The following is a 19,614-nucleotide window of genomic DNA, read 5'->3' as shown; positions in this document are numbered from 1 at the left end:
AATGTATGTACACAGTGACTCTACCAGCAGAATAGTGAGTGCAGCTCTGCAGTATAATACAGGATGTGACTCAGGATCAGTACAGAATACGTAATGTATGTACACAGTGACTGCACCAGCAGAATAGTGAGTGCAGCTCTGCAGTATAATACAGGATGTAACTCTGGATCAGTACATGATGAGTAATGTATGTACACAGTAACTGCAGCAGAATAGTGAGTGCAGCTCTGGGGTATAATACAGGATGTAACTCAGGATCAGTAATGTATGTACACAGTGACTCCACCAGCAGAATAGTGAGGGCAGCTCTGGGGTATAATACAGGATGTGACTCAGGATCAGTACAGGATAAGTAATGTATGTACACAGTAACTGCAGCAGAATAGTGAGTGCAGCTCTGGGGTATAATACTGGATGTAACTCAGGATCAGTACAGGATAAATAATGTATGTATACAGTGACTCCACCAGCAGAATAGTGAGTGCAGCTCTGGAGTATAGTACAGGATGTAACTCAGGATCAGTAATGTATGTACACATTGACTCCACCAGCAGAACAGTGAGTGCAGCTCTGGAGCATAATACAGGATATAACGCAGAATTAGTGCAGGATAAGTAATGTATGTATACAGTGACTCCACCAGCAGAATAGTGAGTGCAGCTCTGGAGTATAATACAGAATGTAACTCAGGATCAGTACAGGATAAGTAATGTATGTACACAGTGAGTCCACCAGCAGAATAGTGAGTGCAGCTCTGGAGTATAGTACAGGATGTAACTCAGGATCAGTACAGGATAAGTAATGTATGTACACAGTGACTCCACCAGCAGAATAGTGAGTGCAGCTCTGGAGTATAATACAGGATGTAACTCAGGATCAGTACAGGATAAGTAATGTATGTACACAGTGACTCCACCAGCAGAATAGTGAGTGCAGCTCTGGAGTATAATACAGAATGTAACTTAGAAACAGTACAGGATGAGTAATGTATACACACAGTAACTGCAGCAGAATAGTGAGTGCAGCTCCGGAGTATAATACTGGATGTAACTCAGGATCAGTACAGGGTAAATAATGTATGTACACAGTGACTCCACCAGCAGAATAGTGAGTGCAGCTCTGGAGCATAATACAGGCTGTAACTCAGGATCATTCTAAGACTGGCTATGACTTTATAAGTGACCGTTCAGCAAGGCTCACGTCTCTAAGCGTCCTCAATGAGTATATCAGCCACTAAGCACATCAAATATTTTCACTACAACTTGCAAGTCGAAAACTGCAACATGTACCCAGCTTATAAGGAGTTAACAACCAATACCGTCTGGTACTGCATGAGTTAACACGTGAATGCACCATTCCACAACCTCCCCCTTCAGTCTTCGCACTCTTGGTACGGTCCGAGGTATTGTTTTCTTTGGTGACGCTGGTCAGCTGTGAGGACTGCGCGGTGCATTTCGGGATTTGAAGTTCGTCTGCACTCTCTCCAGACCGTAAAGTGCCCGTAAAGTGAAGGCGTACGAACTACAACTCCCGGCAGTGATTGCGGCCTAGCGGTGGAATCTCAGGGATTTGTGGAAGAAGGAGGCCCAGAAACCGAAAACGAGAGGAAGGCAAGTATGTCAGTGCCGGGAGCGGGCGGTGCGGGGTCTGAGGACCACATATGTCTTCATGTAGGGAGGGGCCCTGTATGTGTATCTCCGGGGTTCTGAAGTCTCTGTGGGACTACAAGTCCCAGCATAGTTGGGTCTGAGCTGTAGTATCCAGGGAGGGCTACATGTAATATACTATATACATACACATTTTTGCTCTGCCCTGTGAATAATGATATCCGCCATGGTTCTGTAGCCATTTGCAGTAAACCACACACTGTCCCCCTTGTCTGGCTGACACACAGTAACAGACCCTCAGCTGTCAGAGGTTTTCAGCCTCTAAATAAGTGTTCCCATTCACTGACAGCAAGCACAGGGGGGGGGGGGGGTGTTTCAGAGCTGACAGGTGTCCGTTCCTTTTGTCCGGGGACTCATGTGTTGTGTCTCTCGTAGATCATGGGGGCCGTCTGGGGTCGGAGGATTGCGGGGGTGGAAGACATCGACATCCAGGCCAACTCTGCCTACCGCTACCCCCCGAAGTCAGGTGAGTGCTAGCTCTTGTGCCGGTTACATAGTGACTGCGGCTGCTGATGGGGGTTGTAGTCTGTATATACTGCCCATGGATGTAATATGTATGTATCACACGCTGACTGCCCCTTTATTAGAGCCCAGTGCTCTCACATTGGCGCTCCCCTGTATGGTAATCCTCCCGTGACCCCGCGGTGTGGCGTAAAGCCATGTGACAAGCTCTCCATGGATCAGTCTCCGTGTGAATCCACATTAGATGGCAGCGATGTGAGTGATCCCAATGAGGCTGGGTCATCGGTGCTGGACGGGCCGGGATGTCACTGCCAACCGCGAGGGGTGTCCTTGTGTAACCGTGTGGAGAGTATACAGAGAATGGCGCGATCGCCAATGAGAAGGGATCCTTTGACTGGAAACTGCTCATCGCTAAAAGGGGTCAGAGGGGGATGTCAGGAATCACTGGGACCAACAGGCTGCACAGTCAGGAGCAGCGGAATACAACGCTGGGGCTCCGGCTAACGTGTCCGTACGCACAACTCGCCTTCCTTCGCACGGATGCACTCTAACAGACGACCCGTGTGGAGAGGATGGAAGCTGGAGTAGAGCCGTGTGAATGTGCTGGGGAGACCGCCATGTGCGTGAGGGGGATGGAAGCGTGAGTAGAGTTGTGTAAACGTGCTGGGGAGACCGCCATGTGCGTGAGGGGGATGGAAGCGTGAGTAGAGTTGTGTAAACGTGCTGGGGAGACCGCCATGTGCGTGAGGGGGATGGAAGCGTGAGTAGAGTTGTGTAAACGTGCTGGGGAGACCGCCGTGTGCGTGAGGGGGATGGAAGCGGGAGCAGAGCCGTGTGGACGTGCCATAGAGACCGCCGTATGCGTGAGGAGGATAGCAGTGGGAGTAGAGCCGTGTGAACATGCTGGGGAGAGCACCGTGAGCAAGAGGAAGATGGCAGTGGGCATAGAGCCGTGTGAGCGAGCTGGGGAGACCACCGTGTGCACGAGGAAGATGGCAGTGGGCATAGAGCTGTGTGAACGTGCTGGGGAGACCGCCGTGTGCAAGAGGAAGATGGCAGTGGGCACAGAGCCGTGTGGACATGCTGGGGAGACCGCCGTGTGCAAGAGGAAGATGGCAGTGGGCACAGAGCCGTGTGGACATGCTGGGGAGACCGCCTTGTGCAAGAGGAGGATGGAAGCGTGAGTAGAGCCGTGTGGACGTGCTGGGGAGACCGCCGTGTGCAAGAGGAAGATGGCAGTGGGCACAGAGCTGTGTGAACGTGCTGGGGAGACCGCCGTGTGCAAGAGGAAGATGGCAGTGGGCATAGAGCCGTGTGAACGTGCTGCGGAGACCGCCGTGTGCAAGAGGAAGATGGCAGTGGGCACAGAGCCGTGTGGACATGCTGGGGAGACCGCCGTGTGCAAGAGGAAGATGGCAGTGGGCACAGAGCCGTGTGGACATGCTGGGGAGACCGCCGTGTGCAAGAGGAAGATGGCAGTGGGCACAGAGCCGTGTGGACGTGCTGGGGAGACCGCCGTGTGCAAGAGGAAGATGGCAGTGGGCACAGAGCTGTGTGAACGTGCTGGGGAGACTGCCGTGTGCGTGATGAGGATAGCAGTGGGAGTAGAGCCGTGTGGACGTGCTGGGGAGACCGCCGTGTGCTTGAGGAGGATGGAAGCGGGAGTAGAGCCGTGTAAACGTGCTGGGGACGTATCCGTGGGGGTTCAAGTAAGTGATGCATAACTAATTCTTCTCTTGTCCTCCAGGAAACTATTTTGCCAGTCACTTCTTCATGGGGGGAGAAAAGTTTGAGACCCCACATCCCGAGGGCTACCTGTTTGGGGAGAATACTGACCTCAACTTCCTGGGAAACCGTCCCGTTCAGGTGCGTTGTGTGTGCAGACGTCCTAAAGGAGCTCTATCCCTGCCCGCCACCTCACCTGATGGCCTGTCACACTGTGAGGGTCACCTCTGTATATCGCACTGTCTTCCATGCGTTACCACTCCCTGTCTGATGCTTATCAGGCACCTTCTCCTTGTTGGCTTCACTTTCACATCAATCCCATGATGCTTAGCCATTAGCTAAGCTCTGCTGATGCCATTTCTGCCTGCTGGGTGGACAGTGGAAATATCATTAAGGCCGGCTGCACACAAACAAGTCAGATTCCACATGCAGGATCCCGCAGCGGAATCCGGCTGTGACCTCGGTCAACGACCATGCGTCCCTGCAAAGTCTGTAATGCGATGAGCATGGAGGCTCGCAGGGGGTCCTGCACAGTACAGATTTTACCAAAAAAAAATGTATTTCCCACGTCGTTGCTAGGCTGTGACACGGGTACCCACGGGCCATCCACGATGTTATTGCGTATGGACCGCTTGTCAGACGGCCTCCATTGACCTCAATGGAGGCCGTCCGTGCAGAGTCCACAGCAAAGTAGAACATGCTGCAATATTTTATTTATTTTTCCCTCCACTCGTGGAGTACGCAATTTGTATCCGTGAATGAGAAGAAAAAAACAGAAGCGCATTCCTTCTCAATGCGTGCGATTAGCTGCGAACGCCTATCACAGATTCCACAATAGGAATCCGGTCGTGTGAGGCCGGCCTTGCCTCTACCTTCTCCTAAATAAGCTACAGACCAAAAGTATATAGTCAGGACAATGAGCTGTGATCTCCTCTATTATACCTGTGTGACAGCAGCTGTGGGATCATCACCAGTAATGTGGTGGGAGTGTCTTGTACTGACCATCCACGGGAAGTCCTAGTAGTGACTCCCTTCAGAAAACAGTTAAAGGAGTATTCCAATTATAGGTAAAAATATATATCTTCTCACCCTTCCACTGTATGGCGAGCTCTGATTGGTCGGTGCTGCTGCATTCATTTCTGTGGGGCAGACAGATGGATGAACGCTGCGCTCTGCTATGTGTCTGCGCCATTGTGAGGAATAGAGTCGCTGCTGCACATGTGTGACCGACGGCCCCGTTCCACTACAGAAGTGGGAGCTCACATCCTCAACTGTGAAATAGAGGGGGACGTAAGTACCCCCAGTCTCAGGATTGGCGGTCAGACCCCACCGATCTATCAGCTCTCACCCATCCCATGGATAGTTGACAACTTGAAGAAAAAACTCCTATAACCGGAATACCCCTTTAACGTTAAAAGTCCTCGGGGGGGGGGGGGGGGGGGGGGGCGCCATGAGATCACATGACCCAACTAAAGGGTATGATTTTTTTTTTAAATGGAAAGGGTTAACTAAACGAGAGAAGGCAAACTGATTCACATCAGGGGAACAGCTGCTCTAGTGAAAGGGGAAAATTCAGGGGCGCTCTTGAACCCCTTAAGGACGTGGCCTATTTTGGGCTTAAGGGCGCAACGATTTTTGGAGGATTTTTATCTCCATTTTTCAAAAGCCATAACTTTTTTATTTTTCCGTCTAAGCGGCCAAATAAGGGCTTGTTTTTTGTGTGGCGAACTGTAGTTTTTATTCGTACCATTTTTGGGTACATAGACTGTATGGTAAAACTTTTATAATTATTTTTTTCTGCGGGTCGGTATGATTACAATGATGCCGAATTTCTAATATTTTTTTTTTTTAGGTATTTCCGCAATAAAAACCCTTTTTTGGAAATTATTTTTTTTCTAAATCGCTGCATTCGAGGTCCTTGAACTTTAAAAAAAAATTTCTATGGACGGAGTTCTCTGAGGGCCTATATTTTGCGAGATGAGCTGTAGTTTCTATTGGTACTGTCTTGCGGTGCATATGAATTTTTTGATCTCTTTTTTTTTTTTTTTTTTTTTTTTTTTTTTTTTGGGAGGCAAAATGAAAAAAAAGCATTTCGCCTCAGTTTTTCAGGGTTTTTGCTGTGCAGGATAAGCATGTTCAATTTATTGTATGCGTTGTTTTGGATACAATGATACCAAATATGTGGGACTTTATTTTTTACACGTTTTTCCTTTTTTTAATACACTTTTTATGTTCCTGTACAGGACTTGTACAAGAGCAACTTTGATCGCTATGATGAGGCATTGCAGAACGTCTGTCTTGCAATGCCTTATTGCTTGTATTAGCGATTTGTAGGCACTGGCAATGCAGGACGCCTGTAGCTGGTGTCCTGCTGCCATGGCATCTCGTCAGGCTCTCCGCAATTTCATCGCGAGAGTCCAGGGCTAACAGCGGGGGGCGCTGTGCCGATGCACCCCCTACTGTTGCAGAGGGTGGCCGGCTATTGGTGACAGACAGCTATCGGCTGTCTCTTCTGATCTCACGCTATCCCCAGAGAGTAAGTGTACGTCCTATTGTGTTAAGTACCCCACAGCCAGAACGTACATATAGTCCTGTGGTAAGGGGTTAAAGGTCAGGCTCCCGATGGTTTGCAGCCAATGATTAACCCTTTCCAATCCACTGTCTGACGTCTAAAGACATTAGGATTTAAGGCTGTACAGCGCCGATGTTAAAAGACATCCATCTGGGTTCTCTTACTGTATATTGCCAGCCTCTCTGCTGTCGGAGCCTATCCAACGTGTCACCTCATGCAGTACTGGCTTTAGCCAGCATATAGCGCCGTTGTAGAACGGCAGAAAAAGAGTAAGCCCCCTGGGAAAACCAGGATACAAATTGGATTGGAAAGGGTTAAAGGAATTGTTCTGTTTTCGGGGGGTTCTCAAGACTGGAAATAAAAAGGGTTGTGCAGGGAATGGGGTAAAACAGAAATTGCGCCCGATGCAGTGCAGGGCCGTCACTGTAATCCCGGGGGTGGCTGCAGCGCTCGTGTGCTGCTCAGGGCCCGGTGCCTTCTGTAGCCGGTGATTGGCTAACTGGTCCTGTGCATTGTGGATGATACGGCTGAAAATGACCCTTACTAATACAGGGGAGCCCTGATACACTGTAACGAACTTGCCCCTTCTGAGCAGCATTAAGTCAGGATGTGTTTTCAGCCTCTGGATGTTACCCTGAATGTCTCTATTCACTGACCGTAAGCAGAGATCTTGAGGACATGATATGTATTGTGGCAGTCTGTATTCTTCCATGTCTTGTCTTCCCAGTTCCCCTACCTGACCCCAGCGCCCCACGAGCCGGTGAAGACACTACGCAGTCTGGTAAACATTCGCAAGGACTCCCTGCGGCTCGTCAGGTAAGGGTCACTGCAGAGCGCCCCCTCTGGTCACCGAACGCTGTCACACATGGGTGTATTGTGGTGACGCCTTCTGTGTGTTTTTTTTTTTTCCCCAGATACAAGGAGGGAACGGACAGTCCGATGGAGGATGGAGGAAAGCCGCGGGTCTTGTACGGTCTAGAGTTCACATTTGATGCAGACGCCCGTGTGGCGATTACGGTCTACTGTCAGGCCAGCGAGGAGTTTGTTGGGGGGACGGCCGTGTAAGTAGTTAACAGTGACCCCTGCAGGCTGAGAGAAGGTACTGCAGTCTCCTGAATAACAAAAGCTAAATTCGACTTTATTAAGTAAAGCCCAGAAGCGCCGACACCAGCGCGGATCTTAGTTACCCATCAGGACAAGACGGACTGTCTCATTCTTCTATCCCTGCATCCCTCACAGGTACAGCCCTCGCAGCCCTGCCCTGCAGTCTCAGACGGTCTACTACAAGCGGGGGCTAAGCCAGCACTTCTCCTTGCCAGTGTTTAAAATCGACTTCAACGACTGGAAGGATGACGAGGTGAGTGCTACAGAATCCCCTCTTGCCACAGGTATCTCCTGACTGCTGGGACCCCCTCAACCTTCACTTAAAGGGGCTTTGCCAGAATCAACTGTATGGGACTGACTGAGATAGACGAGCACCGTAGTCTGTTATCTCAATCAGTCCCATAAACTGTGACTGGAGTGGCAGTATGCATGTTCAACCAGCGGGATTGCATGGAATTCCCGTACTTGGTCGGACCCCCAGCGATCAGACACTTAAAGGATAACTAAACTCTTTCCATACTTCTGATGTCTCGTACTGATATGTCAGGAGTCTTGATCGGTGGATTCCGGGTGCTGAGACCCCACCAATCACTGAAACGAATGGGCAGGAGTGCTCATCGGAGTCGCTGTGAGTGGTATACGGACTCCATAGACTTTCTCTGGAGTGCATACACTGGTTTGAGCCATGCTGTAAACAGCAGAGTAGGCCCAGTGCTCAGATGAGTGCTTCTGCCTATTTTAGCGATCGTTGGGGTCTCCGAATCCGGACCTCTACTGAGCAAAACTTCTGACAAGTCACATGTCTGTAAAAAGTTTAGTTACGTTTTATGATAAATGGTGACTCTGCGAAAACCACTTTAAAGGGTTGTGCTGATATAGTAACCCCTGTTCATAAAGCAGGGTCCTCCGTCTATGGCCAGAACAGAGGACCACTTTGTAAGAGCGGCTGCCCTCAGGGTGGACCTTGTGCTGTTCTTGTAATTACCAAACAAAAAGGGCAAAAATAAGCTGTTTCCCTAACTTAAGATGTAACTTCTTCCTCCATTAACCCTCTAAGGACTAAAGTGCGGGAAGTTTAACCCATTCCCGCTGCAGGGCGCAAGTTTACATCCTGGCAGCAGGGTACTTCCCGCAACAGGGCGTAAACTTACGTCCTGGGGATAGCGCAGGATCACATATGATCTCGCGCTATCCCGCAGCGGGAGCCGGCTGTCAGTCACAGCCGGCGTCCCGCTGCAACAGCGGGGGGGGCATCGGAGATGTGCCCCCCGCTGTTAACCCCTTCCCTGCTGCGATCTAAGTAGATCGCGGCAGGGAAAGAGTTCACAGAGGGAGCGTGCTCCCTCTGTGTCTCCGGACGGCTCTCGCGATGTTATCGCGAGAGCCCGGCCTGTCGCCATGGTAACAGGACGCCAGACACTGGCGTCCTGTGTTACCAGTGCCTGAGATCGCTGTATAAGTGATAAGGCATGGCAGAGCAGTAGCTCTGCCATGCCTTATGACAGCGATCATCAGGGCAGTGTTCTAAGTCCCCCAGGGGGACACAAATGTTGTAAAAAAAAAACAAAAAAAAAAAAATGGTTTAAAAAAAGAATAAAAAAACATTTTTTCTATGATTTTTCTCAGATTAGCATAAAAAAAGGTAAAAAAAAAATAAATAAACCCCCAAATATTTGGTATTGTCGCGTCCGTAACGACCTGTACAATAAGATGCACATGCTTTTGACTGTGCACGGAAAAAAACGCAAAAAAAAGCTAAACTGAGGCAAAATGCTAATTTTTAGCATTTTGCCTCACTAAAAACGCAATAAAAGTGATCAAAAAAGCCGTATGTACCCGGAAATGGTACCAATAAAAACTACAGCTCGTCTCGCAAAAAATAAGCCCTCATTGAGCTCTGCACATAAAAAATAAAAAAGTTACAGGACTTTGAATGCAGCGATTTTAGAAAAAAAAAAATTTCCAAAAAAGGTTTTTATTGCAGAAAAATGGAAAAACCTAAAAAAAAATAAGAATTTTGGTATCGTAACCGTACTGGTCCGCAGAAAAAAATGGAATATTTTTTTTATGCTGCATGATTAACGCTGTAAAAAAAAAAAAAAAAAATCTATGGCAGAATTGATGCGTTTTCTCTCCCTGCTATCATAAAAAAAAAAAAAAAAGTTTTACAATATGGTCAATGTACCCCAAAATGACGCCGATAAAAACTACAGTTCACCACGCAAAAAACAAGCCCTTATACGGCCGCGTCGCCGGAAAAATAAAAAAGTTATGGCTTTTGATAAACGTAGAAGAAAATCCGCCAAAAATTGTTGCGTCCTTAAGCCCAAAATAGGCCATGTCATGAAGGGGTTAAGGCCCTTGACTTTAATCCCGGCTGATGGCCAAAGTACGGTGCCAGATTAAAGCTTCTATTCCTGCAATGTAGCAGAAGCAGGTCGCGTCCTCAGTTGTTCGTCACAGCCGAGAACCCTGAGGAGAAGGAAAAAGTAGTTTTTAACCGCTTCTGCCTTCATTACAAACTACATTTACAATGAGCGCTATGTAGTCCAGAGAGAAATCGGCGATCATATGACCACCGGTGATTTCTGCTACGGCAGTGCTGCTGGGTCTTGGTAGACGCTAACCCAGCTCTGCCAGTGAATATTGTCTCAGTAGGGGGATGTTCTTCTGTAATTAGGGCTCCTATGGATGCCCCAGCGACAGTGGGAAAGGGTTAAATTAAAGGGAACAAAAACATGTGAATGACCCCCAGAGGTCTTGTATGACGTCATGGGGGATATAGATGTAAAAAAAGAAATAAGGTTTAAAAACACAATAACCAGCATGGTTTAGGAATACAGGGGTTAATTTAAATAACCCCCCCCTCCACCCAAATTGATCTGAGTAATACTGCAGCTCACTACCGCAGTTTACTGACCCTGCGTTGGAAATAACGTGAAGTCCTGATGTTCGCACTGTATAATAAACACCACTGCAGGGAAGTGTCTCACCGGCTGTGGCTTACCCCCGGAAAACCATCTTTCTGCTGGGGTGCCCAGAGCAGGACCCTGCAGTCTGAGCTGCGGGTGTTGGGCATAACTTTTTTAAGCGCTGTAAGTGCTCCAACTCCGTCACCCGTCGGTCTCCCCTCGTTGGGTTTCTCTGCACCCCCAGGTCTTGTCTTCACACTGCAGGGAATCCAACACAGTCCCTTCATTCAGGACCCCCAGCAGTCAGGAAGGGACACTTACACATTCCTGTAGTCTGACACCGATGTCTTTATTCTCCCCAGCTGAACTTTGACCTTGATAAAGGGGTCATTCCTCTGGTCATCCAGGCGGTCGTGGCCGAAGGTGGAGGTAAGGAAAGAATTACTGAGCGTGGATCTGAACCCTGTACCCCCCTAAAAAGAGGATTTATTACAGAATGGGGGTGTAGCGGGTTATAATGTGTGAATGACGTGCCGCTGGTCATGCCTCTCTCCTTTCTACAGAGGGATCGGGACACGCTCATGTGCTGCTGGCGGCGTTTGAGAAGGTAAGAACCCGGTTATGACTCCGCCACCTCCTGAGCGTCACATGGAGCCCAGTAGACGGTATTCAATGGCAGATTTCCCATGTTGGCGGCAGCAGACCCCTCCCCGCAGCGCCGGCCCCTGCGCTGTCCTCTTCCTAGTTTGACGCTTTTCTCTTCTTTGCAGCACGTTGATGGCAGCTTCTCGGTGAAACCTCTGAAACAGAAGCAGATCGTGAGTAATAACCAAACCTTCTCGGTCTGTGGATTTAGGTCTAATGTGCCGCACGTCTCTACAGGATCCTCTAGGCATCACCAGTTGTAGCTGTTAGCCGCTTATCATTCTTACATTGTATGACATACACGCCCGACTCGGCCAAATTACGTAATTACGGGGGAGTCCAATGCCAGTAGATGATGAGGTAACTGGGGTCCCATTATAGAGGGGTGCAGACGCCTTGTGACCATTATGGCACAGGTTATAAGTATATATTGGCTGCCGTTACTGACCGGCGTGGCTTATGTGTTACAGGTGGACCGAGTCAGTTATCTGCTGCAGGAAATCTACGGCATTGAAAATAAGAATAATCAGGAAACTAAGGTAAGGGCCCTTTTACAAGGGGTGATAGCTCTGTTTTAAAGGGGTATTTTGGTCATCAGTAGTTGATCGATGGGGTTTGCTGCTGAGGATCCCCATTAGTGAGGATCGAGTATACTAGCTAAGGGCAATTGCTTGAGCGAGCATTGCCTTTAGCGAGTACCTGCTCGATCAAGACAAAAGGTTCGGGTGCCGGCGGCGGGCAGGGAGCTACGGGGGAGAGCGGGGAGGAACGGAGGGGAGATCTCTCTCTCCCTCGCTCCCTCCTGCTGACTGCCGCTACTCACCGCTCCCCCGCGCCGGCACCCGAACCTTCAATCTCGAGCGGGCAGGTACTCTAAGGGCAATGCTCGCTCGAGCAATTGCCCTTAGCGAGTATACTCGCTCATCTCTAATCCCCATCCATCAGCTAACCTTTTGGTCTGCAGTCAGTGCTGCAGGCCAGACATCCTCATCAGTAGTGGATGGGGTAGGAAGTCGACTTCACTCCAATTGTTATCACTGTGAGCATCGCGCTCCTATTGTGCTTCCTGCTTCTCTTATGGTCACAATCAGATGTCCCGTACTGACTATAAAGAAGAGCAGGACGTGTAAGAGGTGCGGCGCTCCATTGATGCTAATGGGATTGAAGACTGTGTCCCACTAATGACAACGTCCGGCCCGCTGCCCTGACAGCAGGTTGATCGATCATCTGATGATGGGGATTCCGAGTGGCAGACCCTATGAATGATGGGTCATCAGTTTAAAATGCCCAGGATACCCCCTTTAAACTATGTGTCAGTCGAGATTGTCGCTAGATTAACTCTTTACACAGGTGGATATGCGGGAGAAACTATCCTACATACAGTCCTTTGTTCCCTGCTCTCTGGATCTTTTCTTGAAGCCTCCATTAAGTTATGCTGAAACTGATCCCTGCCAAACTTTGTCCGCGACTCTGCTGAACTGCCTGGAAGATCCCTTTCGGCAGCACAGCAGAGCAGCACACTGTGAAAAGAGTTCAGTGGCTGGGATTGGGTATTTTCGTTGTAATGTGAGTACCCAGCGCTAATCATAGTTTAATGGAGGCTACAAACAGGCCCCGCCCCTCCCCCAAATGCTGCTTTTTTTTTTTCTTTTAAACCTCTGCAACACATTCCCCATTCCCACGGGAAGATGTGCTACAGATAGACAAGCACTAGTTCACTCGTTGGGTGATCAGGTGCAGCCTCCCACGGCCCAGGCACGCTTTTGCCCGTGTGGCGGTGTCTGGTACTGCAGCTACGGTTATTTGGATGGGTTGAACTACAGTGTTGGAAACGGTTGTACGTCCAAGGACATTGGTGGTTGCTGCCCCAGGATCCCCACCAATGACTATCCTGAAGAAGACAAGGATAAGCTTTTAGATAATTCTCACTTTGGGAGTCTCTTGTTCTCAATGTGACCATACCCCCCTCCCCCCTCCCCCCCCCCCGCCCCTCTGTGTTTCCACAGCCTTCAGAAGACGAGAACAGCGATAACAGTAACGAGTGTGTGGTCTGCCTCTCCGACCTGAGGGACACCCTGATCCTGCCCTGCCGACACCTCTGTCTGTGCAACTCCTGTGCCGACACCCTGCGCTACCAGGCCAATAACTGTCCCATCTGCCGACTACGTGAGTCAACCACTCATGCTGGGAGGTTGTGCGTCAGCTGAGCATTCACCCATCTCTAAAACCTGCCTAAACGTGTCATTACCCCCTTCCCAACATCCGCTGTATGTTTGGTGTTGGTGTATTGATCGGGCTCCGGAGCCGAGCCTGCTCAATATGTGGCAGCTGTCGGCTGGGTTTGACTACCGAAACCCAACTGCAATAGCCAGGATCGGAGAAAACTCTGATCCTGGCTGTTTAACCACCCACATGTCGCTGGCAGTACTGATGGCAGCCTTTAAATGGCATCACAGAAGAAGGGGTCTCCCTACATCTCACAAATGGCCTCCTGGTATGAGATCGCAGTTACCATAGCTGTCTGGGGTCTTGTGAAGGCACGCAGGGCCGCCATGGGTATCTTCCTATAGAGAAATTAAAATGAAAAAACAACCCTGGAGCAGAGGGGCCCGAGCCTGACAGTGGGGAACAATTAGGGGTCTCCTCCTGCCGGCGCTGTATTGTGGGGGTCACCAAGTGGTGCAGCACCCAGTTGTGTATGGCCACAGTAGACGTCACCGGCTAGTTGGTTTGTATAATTTGATCAATATGTACCAAAGTACTTCATTCTTCTAAATACTGCCAAGAAGCACCAGATCCATTTATGTGGACGGGCGTCCATGTCTCTTTCTACAATGTTGGTGAAAAAATAAAAAAGGGGTTACCTAGCAGCATCCAGACAAACCTAAGGTTCACAATTTTAGTATTTTTGCCTCCTCCACCTATAAACCCAACAGTCAATCTGCTGTGTGTTTGCAGCTTTCCGCGCCTTGCTGCAGATCCGGGCCGTGCGGAGGAAGCCGGGACCCCTCCCACCCATCTCCTTCAGCCCTGTACTGGCCCAGACGTTGGACCACGACGACAATTCTGTAAGTGGCATCTCCTGCATGTCATCTGTCTGCTTATTACATAGCTCCGGCATTATATTACCTTTATGCCTTTTAGGGTGCAGATAACATCCCTCCGGGGTTTGAACCCATCTCCCTGCTAGAGGCTCTGAATGGCCTACGTTCACCCCCTGCCACTGCCCCTCTATATGAAGAGATTCCTTACAGTGAGGGTCTACCTGCTCGGGGACCTCCAGACAACTCCCTTCAGAAAAGCAAGCACGTAAAAACCCCTGACAGGTGAGCGCGGCCCCTTGTTCCCCATAGTCCTCCTGCTGAGTTGTCTTGCTCTGTTTTAACCCTTTCTTATTCATGGTCCCACAGTGGTCTGCGGTCTCCTTCATCTCCCATCCATGAAGAGGATGAGGAAGTGACGGGACTTGGTGACGGTGAGAAGCCAGAGTTACTCGGAAGCCTCAGCAGAGACTCTTCGCAGATAGAGGTGGGTATAGATAGTCTCACTATTTCTGCTGATGCAGCGTTTTGGTTGCAAGGCTCTTTGGGTTAGGACACGATTTGCAGGGTATTTGCCTCTAGATGGTGATAGAATGTCTTCTTCCATCTGGAACAGACTTCTTTTACACAGCCGTAGAGCAATCCCAATTTTAGTCTGACTGCCCTGCCTTGTAACTAGAGGGTACAGGGGGAATATTGCCTACAGTTCTTCTCTGCTGTCTGTCCAACCTGCTGGTTCTGGTCTTTTGTTTTTGACCATCCAAGATGGCTGCTTCAATTTGCATCATTGGCCAATCGGAGAGCAAGTGTAGTGCATTGGTGGTCTACCGCTACCAATACATTGTGGGAATTGGGTAGTCTGAATTTGCCAAATATCTTGGATAGCCGGAAATGGGACCTGAAACCAGCAGAGCAGACGACGATAGAACTGCAGGTACTATCGCCCACCCTCTCTGGTCCCAGGATAGAATTTCGACGTAAAACTAGAGGGTTGCTTTAAAATATCATGTGACTCGGGATTCAAATGTTGATGTGGGCCACTGGAACTGCTCCGCACATGTGACCGTGTGACGGTTTGCTATCTTGTAGAATATCTCCTCTGCCGACACTCCAGAGATCGTCTCCTCGCATCAAGGTAATCTTGTTCTCGTACGCTGAATTAACCTTGTGTTCTATCGGGATATTTGCCTGTTCCTCTGTAATAATTAAACATGTCATTTTTCTCTGTAGAGTGTCGGTCGCAGTCCCAAGTTGATGAGCCAATTGAAAGCCCAGAGCCCCAGGAGCTGAAGGAGGAAGAAGCCCAAGATGTGTCTGGTGAGCCCCTTGAAATGTATTTGCGCTTATGAACGTTTCAGAATAGAAGGGGTTCTGCTATCCTGTTGCGTTGTCAGCCAGGTTTAGAATAAGTCACTCTGTGTCCAAGCTATGAATGTAGCAGCTCTCTCTTCCCCATTCCCAGCAGGAAGTCCCAGCAGCATTTGGTCACTTAATTACACCTAGCCATATGTGGTTACATGAATGATCCCAGTATATATACTGCCTCAGAGCACCCCACACCATGAGGCCTCTTTCACACGTCCGTCAGCGATATCGCAGCTGTATTCTGTGCTATATCGCTGCGTTTTCCCGCGGTGATATCGTGATTTTTGTAACGCTTTTTTTGCCAGGAAGGGCTTGAAATATAAGCTTTACCCCGAGAAAAAAACCCTGGCTGTATGAAGAAAACAAGCAAAAAAAAACAAACATCACATCACCTAACAGGCGGTGCCCTGATATCAGTGATGACCGTTTTGTGTGTATTGGCAGAGGCAGGTTGGTGGTTAAGCCGTCCATTGTGAAAACGTAGTGGTGTCACTCCAGAGCACAATCCCCAGATCTCCATCCAATCAAGAATCTGTGGGACACGGTTGGGCGTGGAGTGATGGCTCTCCCAGAGATTCGTAATGAAGATGAACTGCGGACTCTGGCTAATAGTATATGGTAAACGTGACCCCAGGACAGGGTTTGAGCACTCGTTAAATCGCTGATACAGGCGTTAACACTATCGGCCTACATGGTGGCTACACTACTTATAGTGTATTGGACTATAGGAGACAACAGCCAGTACCACTAACAATACGACCATTAAACATCCTCTTAAAGGGTTTTTCCAGGCACAAATACTATTGATGACGTATCCTGAGGATAGGTCATTAATAGATGACCGGCTGATGTCTGCCGATCAGCTGAGCGGATGCATGTTGTCAGCGCCGGTATACACAGGATACCGACCCCTGTGTAGTGGTCGGCGCTACAGCCTGCAGTTGCAAGTGCAGGCCACTACACAGGGGTCGGAGTAGTGTATTTTGGCAGTGACAGCTGGGGCCTGCTCAGATGATCGGCAGACCTCGACCAATCAAGTATTGATGACCTATGCTTAGAATAGCTCATCAATAGTGTTTATGCCTGCAAAACCCCTCTAACACAAGATGCCAGGCTGGTAGAATATCTGGTTACTGTAGTTCACAATATAATCCCCCCCTGACCCTGCTTTATTGTATATAGCGCTATGTTGCTTGCATCGGTCACTATGATAGTCTGTTGTGATTCTTCTATGTTCATTGCAGCGCTGGGTCCAGATTCCTGTTCTATTGGGATTGATGAGTGACAGGTAAGTGGCTTCACCAACAGAACAGTGAGTGCAGCTCTGGAGTATAATACTAAATTAGTAATGTATGTACACAGTGACTCCACCAACAGAACAGTGAGTGCAGCTCTGGGGTATAATACAGGATGTAACTCAGGATCAGTACAGGATAAGTAATGTATGTACACAGTGACTCCACCAACAGAACAGTGAGTGCAGCTCTGGGGTATAATACAGGATGTAACAGTATCAGTACAGGATAAGTAATGTATGTACACAGTGACTCCACCAGTAGAATAGTGATTACAGCCCTGGAGTATAATACAGGATGTAACTCAAAATCAGTACAGGATAAGTAATGTATGTACACAGTGACTCCAACAGCAGCAGAATAGTGAGTGCAGCTCTGGAGTATAATACAGGATGTAACTCAGGATCAGTACAGGATAAGTAATGTATGTACACAGTAACTCCACCAGCAGAATAGTGAGTGCAGCTCTGGAGTATAATACAGGATGTAACTCAGGATCAGTACAGGATAAGTAATGTATGTACACAGTGACCCTACCAGCAGAATAGTGAGTGCAGCTCTGGAGTATAATACTGGATGTAACTCCGGATCAGTACAGGATAAGTAATGTATGTACACAGTGACTCCACCAGCAAAATAGTGAGTGCAGCTCTGGAGCATAATACAGGATGTAACTTGGGATCAGTACAGGATAATGAATACCACTTGCCTACAAACTGACTTGTTTGTTAAACTTCTGTTTCCTTTCAGATGTGACTTCCAACCGAACCATCAACTGAATTCCTTCCCCCTGCCTTCCTGTACGGTTCTCCACACTGGGGTAGTCCGGATTGGGACTCAATGTTTCCTTCAATCATGTACATTCCAGGGGGGCTGGTAGAGCGCCCCTCACATTGTATCTTACTCTGTGGCCGTCTATTAGGCAATCTACACTACAATGTGCCAGGCTGTATATAAATATCAGTTTAGTACCCGCTTGATGTGCCATGTGACAGCGTATATTGTAACTGTGCCAGCCCTGTGTCTGCAGCTGTGAGCATGGTACGACATGTGCCAGCCTGCATGTTTGCATGGCAGTATATTCATATTGATAGCAGGGGGCTCGGATATTCTGCACAGGGAGCCTGTGGCTTTGCTGACGGCTAATCACCTCTCCTTTACTTTGAGGGTGATTCGTCGCTATGGCTGCCACTACTCAGTCTCCTGTAGGGATCAGTCCCAGACTCCATATAATCAAAGGTCCCAGCTATGTGGTCCAGTCTACTTAATAGAAGCAGCTGATGTGATACCCCATATTCTTGAATGTAGCCTCAACGTTTAGGATGCCATAACCTTAGTGCAGCGTTGGTGCCACCTTAATAAGAATATAGGTTTCAGGGTGTAAACTGGCGGCCTGTAAGTTCTTGAGTCATCTTCTGTACCTTCTGCTGGATGTTCCCTGGGAAAGCTGGGTGAAATCCAAAATGACTGCCATTAAGGCTTCCAGTGCCTTCCAGATCATCGGCAGTGATGTGCTGCTGCATAACTGGGCGAATGGCAGTGGGGTCATTAATGGTGGCCTTACTGGTTGTCACCCAGCGTCCCCGACCCCTAAATGCAGCATCTATTGAATGTTATGCTACTTGATGGACGGCAACTTCAGACTTTCTACTTGCAGGCTGGCCGTGGGGGTGGGGGGGGGATTTTGTTGTATTTTAGGGCTAAAGCTCTTGATAATGGGTGCACTTTAGACTGGGCCTCCACGACAACATGGTGTCGAGATGTGATGAAACGGTGATTTATCAGCCATTTGTGTACTACAGAGAAGTGGCTCTATCCATAAAGAGGACACTAACTCAAGTGGCTGTTACCCCTTTACAGTGCTCAGTTCAATGCTCTACCTTGATGGGATTAAACCCTTATACCAACCACAGGACAGTTACTACGACAACTCCGGAAAATAATGATTTTTAAAAATTGATTTTTGTTGATGTAACGCAAATTTGGTGAAATAAAAGGATCCATTCTTGACAAAGCTTCAGTTCTGTGACATCTCGTCCTTGTTTAGGCCTTGTGCAATCGCGGTCACTGTTGCTGAGCCGTTAATATATAACCACAGGACGGGTCATGCGGAGGAAGTGCGTAAATTATATGTTCTGGGCAGGGGCGGAGTTTCAGCTGCATATTAATGAGCAGTCATTTTAATTAAAGGGGTTTTCCAGTGAAATAATATTGATGATCTGTCATCAATAGTTGATCAGCCGGGGTTCGTTGCTCGGGAGCTCGACCGATCAGCTGAACGGGAGCAAGCCGTCAGCGCAGCAGTAACACAGAGATCGAAGCCTCTGCACTGACCTTCTTTTAGTGGTAGGCGTTTGTAACTGCAGGCCTGGCTCTCATTGATTTAAATGGGAACCATGCCTGCAGTTACAAGCGCCGGCCGCTACACTGAGGTCGGCATGAGGCTTCCACTATGTTATTGCAGCACGGCCAGCATATGCCTGCTCAGCTGATCGTAGGGGTCCGGAACAGTGGACCCCAGCTGATCAACTATCAATAGTATTTCACTGTAAAACCCCTTTAAGATTCAGCAATGATTAGGTAGATGACAGAAATGGGGCCCAGAATAGTGATACCAGTGGTACAAATACACCCAACATGGCCCCTAGTGCACATACTGGTTTTGGTGAGGAGTCTCTATAGGGGTCACATGATCCCTCTCAGCCAGTAGCGCAGAACAGGGTCATGTGATCATAGACACTGCAGGACTCCTCAGACACTGGAGACTTGGACTGCATCACCTGATCCTTGGTGGAGCAGCTGAATGGCTGAAGAGAGGGATCATGT

The 19,614-nt window shown here is 48.8% G+C and overlaps 1 protein-coding gene across 2 annotated transcripts; it reads left to right on the top strand.

Moving 5' to 3' along the window:
- Nucleotides 1–1,472: 1,472 nt before the first annotated feature.
- Nucleotides 1,473–18,449, top strand: MGRN1 (mahogunin ring finger 1). 2 transcript variants are annotated; one of them, XM_066576750.1, is made up of 18 exons: nucleotides 1,473–1,610; nucleotides 2,043–2,133; nucleotides 3,877–3,995; nucleotides 7,154–7,242; nucleotides 7,341–7,487; nucleotides 7,666–7,783; nucleotides 10,805–10,871; nucleotides 11,006–11,049; nucleotides 11,213–11,260; nucleotides 11,558–11,626; nucleotides 13,094–13,253; nucleotides 14,046–14,155; nucleotides 14,232–14,413; nucleotides 14,498–14,615; nucleotides 15,218–15,263; nucleotides 15,359–15,445; nucleotides 16,738–16,781; nucleotides 17,539–18,449. In XM_066576750.1, exons 2-17 carry the CDS (start codon nucleotides 2,046–2,048, stop codon nucleotides 16,776–16,778), a joined length of 1,533 nt encoding a protein of 510 aa, XP_066432847.1. In that variant the 5' UTR covers nucleotides 1,473–1,610; nucleotides 2,043–2,045; the 3' UTR covers nucleotides 16,779–16,781; nucleotides 17,539–18,449. The 2 variants fall into 2 exon arrangements, with proteins under 2 accessions (XP_066432847.1, XP_066432848.1); XM_066576751.1 differs by having other exon boundaries at nucleotides 1,560–1,614.
- The last annotated feature ends 1,165 nt before the right edge of the window (nucleotides 18,450–19,614 follow it).

The sequence above is a fragment of the Eleutherodactylus coqui genome, chromosome 8 (genome assembly GCF_035609145.1).
Source record: "Eleutherodactylus coqui strain aEleCoq1 chromosome 8, aEleCoq1.hap1, whole genome shotgun sequence".
Taxonomy (NCBI): Eukaryota; Metazoa; Chordata; class Amphibia; order Anura; family Eleutherodactylidae; genus Eleutherodactylus; species Eleutherodactylus coqui.
The sequence above is the reverse complement of the archived record's forward strand: the minus strand, read 5'-3'. Positions and strand labels throughout refer to the sequence as shown.